Below are 12,277 nucleotides of genomic sequence, written 5' to 3' on the forward strand. Positions count from 1 at the left end.
CCTGCAGTTGTGGGGTGTGTCACACAAGTTTGGTATCCCTCATTCTCCGACTGGTCAAGCTATTGTAGAACACACTCATGGTACTCTGAAGCGGGTTCTTCAAAAATAAAAACGGGGAATGCAGGGTGAAACCCCGCACAATCGGTTGGAAAAAGCATTGTACACCATCAATCATCTTACGGTGCAGCAGAACTCAAATAACCCTGCCATTTTGAATCACCGTCTCTCAATGCAGGCTGCGGACGAGGCACATCAGCCTCGAGCAAAGGTTCAGGTGCGGAATTTAGTCACCAAACAATGGGAAGATCCCTATGACCTTACCACTTCAGGGCACGGGTATGCTTGTATATCCAAAGATACTGGGGCACGCTGGGTACCTTCGAAGTGTGTTCACCCTAACCTGCAACCGCAGAGACAGAATCCGGCCGACGGGCAATATGGAAACCGTGACCAACCTGAAAGGCATCAAGTGGGTGGATCGTTGAGTGATGACTCGGATGCAGATGATGTGAGTGATCACCCTGATGACTCCTCCATGAATGGACACTGAACCTTGTTCATTTTTCTTTTCCTTTTGCATTTTTAAACTGAGAAGGGTGAGATGTCGCCCTTATTTTTAAGATTTTCTGAAGCTTTCTGAGTTTACATTCTTGTAGAAAACTTTCTCACACAACTTTCTGTAAATAACCTATTGTTTTGCATTCCTTCATAGAGGCGGAAAAATTTGATGTACTGGTAGTTTGTCCAGTGTTGTTGGAGAGGTGGCACGTTCACCCTCCAATCCACTGGCACCTTTTGAAAACTATAAATGTTAGGAGTCAGAGGAAATAAAGTAGTCTCTTCATCATGACCATAGCTGTGGTGTGTCATTTTTCCTTGTGTCCTCTGGTGACACCTTTGCAGTTAGTTATTTTCATATCATGAAAAAGTGTAATAACTTATATCCTTAGGAGTCTGGATGCTGTTTCAAAAATGTCTCTACAGACTATCTTGTCCATCCAGACTGTTTGTAGCATCATGTGGGAAAACTCCATGACTGCAAATGAGAAAATATTTGCCCTCCAAGCTTGACAGCTGTGATACAATGGTACTTAAGTGCCATAGAAGAAGGCTGAGTGCACACACCTTAACTGCAGTGAGCAAGGGAATAATCCTGTCAGATTGCAAAGGCTGTTCTCACCCTTACCACAGAGTACAAATGAGGGGGAAGAAACCTTTTATTTAGTAAATAAATTCATCTTAGGTTCCAAACAAGATATTCCCACATACTAGAATACAAACTAAAGCTGATCTTATATTTATGACAAAGTTTAGCTCAACAGCATATTGCATTGTGTTGAAAATTAGACCATGAGGAAAAAAAAAAACACATTCATTACACACTATAAGTTGGGCAAGCATCCATGGAAAAATATAAAATGCTTTACCCTGATTTTCCACCCAGTTAATCAGTACTGAAGCCAATGGAATCATTGTATAATTAAGCAGATTTCTGTAAAGAGCTCATAACAGTTCACACTGCTTTAATAACCTCCCCATGTGTCAGAGAAACTGAAAAAATTTTCAAGACTGAAGGAAAATTCAAGAAACAGTATCAAGCAGTTTAGAAAATATGAAAATTGATAGCAACATGTAACATCATGGTGATGACAGTCACAAGCATTTTACAGCATCAGAAGATTGTATCTCATTAATAAGAAGCGTGACCATATTTTCTCCTCAGTTTGGAAGTAAAAAAAGCACAAGAGCATGTGGTATGCATAAGAATTATTCTGTCATGCATCATATTAAAGTCACATTCATATACCATAAGAAATGCTAGTAACTTGTTTCATATAGAAGTACCATTTTTAACTACATACATTATGCATAGAATCCCGTGTTTGGCAAGAAAAGAGCTAAAGAAATACTGCCTGAGACACTGGAGAAAACTAATACACTTGTTATACATTTTATTGCTTTATAGATCTTTAATATGTTAATAACACACATACCCTCAAGGGCAGGAGTTTACCACTGTATGAGAAACTAAAGTTAGGCAGCAAGATGTATAGTGCTGTACTAAGCATGACTACAAAAAGGACAATAATCATTTAGTTATTGAAAGGGCAGATGAAAGTACAAAATCAAAGTGATAATTAAGGACAACAATGACATCTAGTGGATACTGGGAAAACTGACCCACAGCCTAATAGGTGAAAGGATCCAGCTGTCTTTCTTCAGATACTGTGCAGCTCCCAAATTGCTACCATACAATTAGGAAGATGGAAAGGCAGAATTTACAGCTGATGAAAGTCAAAATAATGTGGTGATATATTTCTTCCAAAAGAATATTTAATTAATTAAATTAAAGAAAAATAAAAGACATCAAGAGCCTTCCATTTAAGATTTAGGATAGACGTGTAAGTCAAAACTTGAAAGAACATCACAAACCATTGAAAGGATGTAGATACATAATGCTATCAGACATCTCTACTACACTATTTTTTACTCCCACAGCATCTACAACTTTCTACTTACAACTTCCTCTTGGGACTTTGGATTGTTGGGACTGAAAACCAAAGTGAAAAAAAAAATCCCAGAAGTAAAAATTCAAGCTGCAATTTAGCAGCACCCTTTACTCATCATCCCAATCTTTCTGTTGTTGCAATACTTGCCACGTAAGACTAGTAAGTTAAACCTTCCCAAAATACCAGCCAATAACTACTGAGCTCCAGAGAAGAGGAATTTGAAACATGAGGCTACCCTGACTCAGAATGAGCAAAGATACCTGCTTATGAGTAACCCGATTAGTTTCCAAGGTGGATGTCTATCAAGATCATGGATTATTTCAAATCTGCTTTCACTGTTAACCAAAAGGTAAGCAAAACTAAGCACTTAAAGCAATTCAAATCTTATCACAGTTCTGACTAGAAGCATCACCATAAAAAATACTGGATTTGATCTTTTTTTAAATAAAAACACTAACAAAACACTACAACTCTGTCTCATTCAAAATCTTAAGCCGATCAGAAAAACTGAAAATTGGATTTTGCTTCATATTGTTAAAAAACTGCATCCCATCCAAAATTTTTATATCTCAGTGACTGTCCAGTATTAAAAAGAAAACTATTAGCAACAATACTCAGAAGTAAAACTTAATTTATGATCATATTCAATCATAATGATGTTTGGTAAAAGTCTGATTAAAAAAAACAGAAACCAGTTTACTAAATTTACCAGATAAAAACTAAAAGCAAACATCAAAATAAACCCAGCCATTTTCCCCTTTCAAGCACAATGCCATATTTTACCTCCAAAAACCATTTTATTACATCAGATGCCCTAACAAGAGAGAACTGCTTTAAGATAAAATGCAAAGCATCATTGACCTACCCGGATTTCCTGAAGATTATGAAAATTATTTCCTACTCTGACAGATATCTTGCTTGGAGTGTAACTTTCATCAGATTTGTAGTCTGCATAAATACATAAGGTCTTCACTGTTGTTTTTCTTCTGCAAGAAGCAACACAAGCTATGTGAGCACCATAAAGAAAAATATTCAGGATGAGTTTGTTGCTAGTTTGCAATAACTAAGGATTTAAATGTTCTGAAAATGAATGTGTGTCTAGTGATTCATAAGAAACTTGCTGTTGAAGAACTAGGTGATTTTCCACATTATGCAGTTGATTTTTACCATTCTCCTTTGGCTGCCTTCAGAAATGTTGGTATACCAAGAAACAGATGCCAAATAAGCACTTGTACCTAATGAAGCTTAAGTTAGGCTTTTCAAATATGGGCTCTCTTATTAGACCAAGGCCTTCTCAAGAAAGTAAATTAAAAAGGGGGACAAACATCTCATCTCAAGTTGTGTTACAGAAAAAGTACTGAAAGCATCCTACACAGGATAGAATAAAAAAAGGTTTCTCGACTTCATTTGTTAGGTTACATAGGAGACATCTACCCTCCAAATGACACTCAAAGACATAAAATCAGGACATAAGTCACATTACATGAGTAAATGTGATGCTGTCACAACTGACATACCATTAAACATTCCTTTTCGTTGCTTATTTAGGCATTTAGTGACCATAACATTTGAAAATCTCATTTTTAGAAATGCTACCTGACTTCTTACCAGTTGTGTAACAGAACTAACCCAGGAGTTCTTGCACTTCCAGAAATTCTGTCTTATTGAACAGATATAAAGTTAAACAAAGCACCCTAACCCACAGGGAGTATATTTTAATACCTAAATTGGATGTTCACCAAATGAGGCTGTGATCCATCTGACTGCCAGTAAGTTTCTAGATTATCATCTCGTAACTGATCCACTCCAAACCCTAAGAAAAAGAAAATGTGATAATCTTGAACATCCCGTTTCTGTGATGCAAATGTATCTCTTCTTCAACTGTTACAAATTAATGTCTCCCAAGTTTTAACATATTAGGAAATATTTCTAGATATCCAAGGTGCACCTATGCTTTTCTGACATGAAACAGAAATAAGGGAATCTGCAGAAGTTCAATACTGTTGAGTTCTGTGGGGTCCATGTCAACATGTCCTGGAATTTCAAGTGCTTAAGTAGTAATCCATATTGGTTGCCAGAGCAATAATTAACAGTTAGACTTTTCCACGTCTTCTGTAATTTAACTGCTGAACTAAAGAAAAAACATTAGCAGAGATGATTCATTATAAAATTTTAGCCAAATGTAACATTTTTTTTTTCCAAGTCATGTCCTGAAATATTTTTGCTTTTTCAAGTACTAGCTAGAACAGGCAATAGATGGCAAAAACAGTATTCCTAAAGGTTAATGCCATCTCATTTGAAGAAGCAACTCCAGCTTTGTATTTTCCATTCCTTCATTATCCTTTTACTAATCACATGCTTTTATTGATTGTCCACACTAGCTGCAGTTCCAATATAGCGGCTGAAGTTTCATCTGACAAAAAAAAAAAAATCCTTCAGTCTTTTTAAGCAACAAAACCATGAGACATTTTTTCTCCAATATTCCAGGATTTCAAACCAAAGTCATTCAGCCTGAGCACAATATTGTGACATAAAGGGATTGCTAACCCTAGGCTGCAGCAAGACAGCTGATCAATTCCCAAGATATTTCTGAAATAGCAACTCAACTACCCCAAAGGGAAAGAATACAGATTTTTGGATATTTTGAGCAGGTATCACTAACTGTTCCTCAGGACCACAGGTTCATTTTACTTGCAGGGTTTTAGGGCCACCCTGTAATGGCTGAGCCCACACGACGTTAAATGTTCATGCAGAACATTTAGGTCACCCAGCAGCATGGTCATCCTTAATTAAAAATGGAAGACACTCAGACAAAATGCAAAAGCATAGAAACAATTCCACTGTGCTGGGTGTGATTCTGTTCACATGGCTTAGTTTGTTCACTGTGTAGATTAAAAAAATAATATAAAATATGTAAGAGTTCTGTTTAGTTCATATCAGATAGCTCCTCATAGAAGGATTTTTGATACAGTTATAAATTTCATATTGTGTCACATATAGAGAAGGCCAACATTAGTTGTAGTAACTACAGCCTACACTACAGCAGTTTTACTGCTGTGGATGTCTTCCTCCCAAAACATAAATATACATTCAACTTTTTACATCACTGTTGTGGTTTACCTGGCTTACAGGATGAAAGAGACCAAACTGCTTGTGAGCCTATTTCTCTAACAGTACCAGTCCTCTCTAACTGCTTTGGATCAGCACCAGGTGGGGTCTTGTTTGGGGTAGTCATTTCTAGTGAGAGAAAATAAGTGAGTTAGTTGACATATTGATGGGAAAATTAAAGTATTTTGTTTGTTCACATAGTCAGTTTAATTCTTTGGCCTCACACTTTTGTAACAGCCTACAGGATATATGGTTTATACACATACATTTTTGCACGTCTGTAGAACATTTTATTTATATATATATAGTAATATGTATAAATATATTGAATATATATGTGTAATATATTTAAGAGGTGCACACATAGTAAATTTTGTGTACTTAAGAATTCAATACATGCTTGCAACATTCATAAGACATACTTTACTTGTATCATTCCAATTTATGCATACAGAGTTAGGGTTTCAGAATTTTACAGTTCTGGTTTTTAAGAAACTAAAATTGAAAATGCTGATTTAAAGGCTAGCAGTACAACTTCATTCTCTCCCACAGATACACTTACAACTTCTCTTAATCTACAAATTCAGAAACTAGAGCAAGAGATACTTCTCCCCTAAAATAGGAAATGGGAGTTTTAACAAATTGTATAATTTGTAGCAATTGGTTACAGCCACATTAATTCATGGACCATTTCCTGAACTTTAGAACTTCATCTGGAATGATTAACTAGTGACTTGCACTGCTCAAGTAATCACACTCAGCCTCAACACCCAGACTATCACCACATATAAAACGACTTGATTAAGATGGGTTTTGTAAAGTACAGAGCACTTTACTATTTCCTAGGAAGTAGTTTAAAATATAGTTTAGAAAATTCCAAAGAAACATGAGCTCCATAAAAAGAACTACATTTAAAGCTTAAAATTAAACATAGAGCACTAAAGAGTCAGAGAATTAGAGCTGACCTCGCATCCTTTGCTTACATCCATGACATCACATCATGCTCTACTAATCTCAAGTCTTCCAATGCCTCTCTCAGACAGCAAATAAGGAACTGAGTGAGGCTGGGACCCACAAGATTCACACCTTACCCACTACAGAACTGACACCAGGCAGAGACAACATTTTGTCTTTACCAATGACTGCAGCTAAAAATTCTTTGTGGGACACAGGAAATCTGAATTCTCTAGTGCACCAAACACTTTCTATTGGCCCTTGAATAGTTTCTGCTAATTTTGCAAACATAAGACTTAACACAGATATTTTACCTGCTTTCTCATATACAAGATTGCAGTCCTAACTACCATAAACAAAATCTGAAGAAATAATTGCATGTGTAGAAAAGTCTAAATACTGAAAACAGTAAGTGTCACAAAAGGCTTCAGATAAAATCCGTGTTCAAACACCATCCTCTCAGAAGAGATGTTGGACACTACACAGCTAATCCTACAAATGTCATATATATATTCACAGACATATTAATTATAATGCCATCTAAGTAAAAATACCTTGGAAAAAAAATTACAAAACATTTAGTTCACAGCTACTTGAAAAACAAACATTTTTCACAGAATCACAGAATGGTTTGGAGTGGTGGAAGAGACCTTCAAAAATCATCTAGTCCATGCTGCACCAAAATTCAAACTATGTTTATTAAGCACTGTGGAGATTATTATCCTGGACTTGTGAATTTTAAAGCTCAAATGACCTTCTAATCCAAACTCTGAACATTTTTTTTTTACTTTTGTGATAGTGAACTAAGAGAGGTTGAGTTGCATTCATTTAATTCTCAGATTTACACAGATACCAAAAATACTGTTCTTCCCACATCTAAAAATATACATAGAAAATTCAACCTCATGAAGTAAAGCTAAATTGCTCTCTTGTAATTCAAGTGATCACATCTCAAAAACATCATAGAAAACATCCTTTGAATATTATCACCAGCAAGTCTTGACACTCTTTTGACTTCAAGAGAAAATGAATGAAAAACTCCAAATCCCACCCTTAAAGACACAAGGACTATGCAAACATCCCATCAAAACCCACCAAAACAAGGTAAATCACAGAAATTACATTGTTCACTCTGATTACATCACAAAGTTGATTATATATGCTTTTAGAAAAAAAAAAATACTGGAACTTTCAAAGTATGCAGAATACCTTAAGATAATGATGTTAAGCTTTCTTATAAGCTTCAGCACACAGAGCAAAGTCCTAAATAACTTAACAATGCAAGACTTGTATTGCACTGGTTCTCAAAAGTTGGAGGCATTATATTTTGTGGTTCTGAAATACACAGCAAGAAACACCATTCAAGTTTCCTACAGTTTTAACCTGAGCTTATTTCTTTTTATCTAACAGGAAAAGATTCACAAACCCCAAAATTTCAACTCCAAACCACTGCTGGCAAATAGATCAGCCATATTTTGTGTACTAGTGATGAGAAAGACTGAAGATTTCCAATGGTTGAACTAAATTTGAGTCGATTTTGAGTCAGATTTTCATGACAGAAGTCCTGCTCAAGAACAATACATTCTTGATAGTTTCGCTGAAGCTCCCTAATACTCCCAGAACTTTAAAACCTGAAAGCTGATAGAAGTACTAAGGAAAAATGATGTAGCAACAGGTCAGCTCACTCAAGTAACACTTCTGGACATTTTACTAGCAAAAGTAAAAGTACCTCATTTTAAATGAGACATCAATACTTAGCTCTAAAAGGAATTTAGGTAGCCTAATAAAAGTTTTCTTTGCTTTTTTTAGGCTGCATAAAAACAAGTAATTTTTTTAGAAGGCCTTCTCCTTGACATGTGCTGAAAAATGGAAAGACACACTGTATCTTTAGAAGCATTGGCTGGAAACATCTCTGATTTTTCAATTCAGTTATTCCAAAAGATCATTAACAGGCTGCTGTTTCCTTATTAACAGCATGAATATATGAATGTCTTCATGATACGATCAAGGCCACACTTTCATTTTGCCATTTTCCAGTCTTTGGTTTGCACATCCTTTGATCAAGGACAAAGCAGCAGTTTTTTCCCCCCTCCTTGAACTCTTTATCCCTCATCTTTCTCACTAAAGTTCTCTCTTTTCCAGAAAACATTCCAGCCCTGTAACAGCCAGTTGCAGATGTTTTAGCAGTTTATGAAGAGAATGGATTTAAATGGTTGGACAGTCTGCCTTCCCCAACCAAAGCAGCCAGGTTGTTCTCAGGGTACCAGCAGGAGACACCTTTGAAAGGTGCACACCTGGAAGCAACCCTTGTGTAAGCACACAACACACCCAAGAGGAGCTACTGAAGGATACATCATGGGCCTTTCCTACTAAAGCTCCATAAAAATCCAGGCTCAAGGAAACTTGCAGATTCCAAAGCAGTTTTCCCCTATTAAAACCTGCAATTCCACCACAATGTATGCACAGAACTACTTAAATACACACCTGTAAGGGCCCTCGAGAGACCCGACTGTGCCTGAGAGATGTCTGTCCAGACATTTACTTCTCCAGCAAGAGATTTGTGGACACCCAGCTTCAGGTTTCATCAACCTAAAAGCTAAAGGTTTTCCTTTAACATCCAAATCACCTATCACCACCTAAAAACAAGCATCTCTTGATCTACAGAGAACTCAAAGACTTGTTAATCACTGGCCTTTACACAGTAACCCTTCTATTGATGTGAAGGCACTAATCAAATTTGCTCTTAGTTTCTTCTTTTCTAGAGTGTCTATGCCTTTCAAGCTCCCCTCACAAAGTTTAATAAACCTAATATTCTTGCAGAGGCTAGATATCCAGCATTGTTTTAAAAAATAACCAGACCATTTTAGATAAGGCCCTTTTTCAGCAGAGTAATAAATTCCTTTGTATTTACTCACACTTGTTAAACATGACAAAGCAACACCTGGGTAGATGAAAAACCATAATTCTCAATTCATATTGGTTTTACTATGCATTACAGTGCTCAAATGCAGTATAAATGCCCAGTATTTTTTTGGGATACTGTTTGCTGTTCATTGACACCCTTTCCACTAATCAGGCCTTTGTTTTTATTCCTGTGTTCTCCTCCTCCCTCAGTTCCTGTTAACTGAGCTTAGTTACACTGATTTCCAACCTGCTACCAAGCTTCTCAAGGTGGTTTTTAATTCCAACCCTTAGCTGTACAGTGCTTGCAATCCTTTCAACTTTGTATTCCACATTCCAGGAAACAGTGAAAATGCACTCAAAACTGAACTCTCCAGGAGCACATTTCATGACACCGCTGTTTAAAAGTGAGTCATTTACAAGTTAGATTCAAAAGCTCCTAAAAAAAAGATCTCTAAAAAGAATTATTCTTAAAGCACACTCCAGTAGCTTGAACAATGGCAGAAATTCTGTAAAACTACAGGCAGACTCCTCATATTCCCCCCTTATTAAGTGCATTGGCTACTGTAAAAAGAAAGGTTGATCCAGACTATTCTCAATGAACCACACTAGAATATTTCTTGTGTACACACTGATTTTAATTGTCATGTTCTTACTGACAAATTCCCTTCTCAAACCACTCCTCAGAATCATTCAGGGGATCAGAGATCATCTGGCTTTTCTCTCTTTTACAAATTATTTTAAGAAGTTACTCTGATTGCATTCCAATCATATAATTTTATTCAGTTTTAGCAAATATCTGACTATAGCCTTTCCAGGAGAACTGAACAAAGGCCGCACTGAGTACTTCAGCATTTTTGCAACATCCATAAGACTGTTTTCCCTGTTCTTAACAGAAGGGAATTTCATACCTAAGATTCCCTGATTTTCTTAACTGCACTACTCATTTTACTACTCATTTACAAGCTCTTGTCCCTGCTCTCATTTTCTTTGGCTGGACCCTTGCTCATCTAAGGCCTTTAAAGATCTCAAGATATATCCGAAAACCAGCCTCTCACTATACTTCCTATTTTTTTAATTAGAAGGAACATTAAACATTCAAATTACTAATATTTAATTAATATTTAACAATGATAGTAAGTGTTCAGCAGCACCCTTTTTAAATTAGCTAACCTGTATATTTGATCCCTCAGATTATTCTCTCAACAGAACTTTAATAAAGTTATTATTTTCACCCTGCCTCCAATTGCTTCAAGACTATTATTGAAAATTAGTAGACTTTCATTGTCAAAAATAATTTCTTTACAAATAAAGATAATTAAAATAATTATATTAGCAGTTTCATACATATATTCCTAATCAATCTAAAAAAATACGTTTTTAAAAATATATTTTTGTGAAAGCCCAGACTTTCCAAAGTTACCTGGTAAAGCTACAAGCTGCTTCTTAAAGGAGGCGAGCATATCTTTACAAGAAGTGTAAAGTGTAAATATTAGATGGAAGGTGTCTTGAAAACCAAGAGCCACCAGAGGATGAAGCCGCTTTGAAAAATCAACCGTCCCCTCACGACTTGTTTGTAGGGCTTTCAATCAACATCAATTATATTAATTATAATTGTAACAATTATAAACAAATATAATGAAAATTAACCAGGTTTACAACGCTATATTGGGGCCGTGGCCCCCAGGCCTACAAATCGCTTTAGTATCGGAAATAAAGGAGCAGCACCTACTCACGGCACGGGCCCCGCCGGATCCCCAGCCCGGGCTCCGCTCTCCGGCCGCGGGGGAGACGCGAGACCCCCGCACGCACGGCGGGCGGCACCCGGCTGGGCAGCCCCCAGACCCACCCAGCGCGAACACATCGCGTCAGCCAGCGGAGCTTCTGCCCGGCTGGACCTTCCTCCTCCTCCTTCTCCTCCCCTCACGGCCCCGCTAGAGCCGTAGCTCCCACTTTTCCCACCTGATCCCGCCGGGAGCAGCCACAGCCGCCGCCGCAGCGGAGGGACCGCAGTGCGCGCGCGCCGCCCCGCCCGCTCCCCTCAGGCGCCGGGGCCGCCCCTCACACGACGCCATGGGCAGGGCGGGCCCGGCGGGAGCGCCGCGTCCCGGCTCCTCCGGTGTGCGAGCCAGCCGGGGACGTGCTCGGTGCTGGGTATGGAACCGGAATTCCCGAGGTGGCCTCCTGGAAATGCTTCCCCTCGGGAAGGAAAGAGCATAGTCCCAGTGTTTCAGATGCAGATGGCGCGCTGCCCAGGGCAAGTAAAGGCCAGAAAGACCATGGTGTCGTAGCACCCCTTGTGTGGGAGCAGTCCGTGGGCACAATCATTATTGGGGGCGGTATCCTTAGTGAGCTGATGAGCTCCCGAAAGAGAATGACTGTTCTTCCCGATGGGAATGAAAGCACGTAGCCCCAGTGTTCCAGGTGCAGAGGACACGCCGCCCAGGGCAGGTAAAGGCTAGCAAGACCATTCTATCTTGTTACCTCTCGAGTTGTATCAATCCCCGGTCGTATCCGAAATTGGAGCGCAGTTCCTAATGCCGAAACCGCAGTCGTGAAAGGGAATAGAGAAGCACCCGGTCTAACTGTTGCTGCTGCCCGTCACCACCTACCCAGTAGAGGCAGAGGCCAGCGAGACCCTTCTGTCCTGGGAACGCGCCGTGCCGACCCGGGAGTTCCCCTCGGAGCGGGGCCGCCGCTTGCAGGGCGGCCTCGGAGAGCTCGGGCGCCCCGACCCGCCGCGGGAGGCTTCGCTCCCTACGCACGGCCGCGCTCTAGGTCTCTATGGTGAGAAGGACCGCCCT

At 38.8% G+C, this 12,277-nt stretch overlaps 1 protein-coding gene across 9 annotated transcripts in view; it reads right to left on the reverse strand.

Annotated features, from left to right (window-relative positions):
- Positions 1 to 12,081, reverse strand: part of ANAPC10 (anaphase promoting complex subunit 10) — a 140,497-nt gene extending 128,416 nt beyond the window's left edge. For 4 of the 9 annotated variants that reach the window (XM_068187776.1, XM_068187778.1, XM_068187780.1 and 1 more), the window contains exons 1-4: positions 11,427 to 11,555; positions 5,631 to 5,747; positions 4,233 to 4,323; positions 3,376 to 3,496 (exon numbers count right to left, since the gene is read on the reverse strand). In XM_068187776.1, coding sequence (XP_068043877.1) covers positions 3,376 to 3,496; positions 4,233 to 4,323; positions 5,631 to 5,745 — 327 coding nt within the window. In that variant the 5' untranslated portion in view covers positions 5,746 to 5,747; positions 11,427 to 11,555. Of the gene's footprint in view, positions 1 to 3,375; positions 3,497 to 4,232; positions 4,324 to 5,630; positions 5,748 to 9,056; positions 9,145 to 11,205; positions 11,306 to 11,426; positions 11,557 to 11,957 lie in introns of those variants that run through there. The other 5 variants (XM_068187774.1, XM_068187772.1, XM_068187771.1 and 2 more) reach the window with 5 other exon arrangements.
- Positions 12,082 to 12,277: the final 196 nt, after the last annotated feature.

Source organism: Anomalospiza imberbis, chromosome 4, assembly GCF_031753505.1.
Source record: "Anomalospiza imberbis isolate Cuckoo-Finch-1a 21T00152 chromosome 4, ASM3175350v1, whole genome shotgun sequence".
In the NCBI taxonomy this organism is placed as follows: Eukaryota; Metazoa; Chordata; class Aves; order Passeriformes; family Viduidae; genus Anomalospiza; species Anomalospiza imberbis.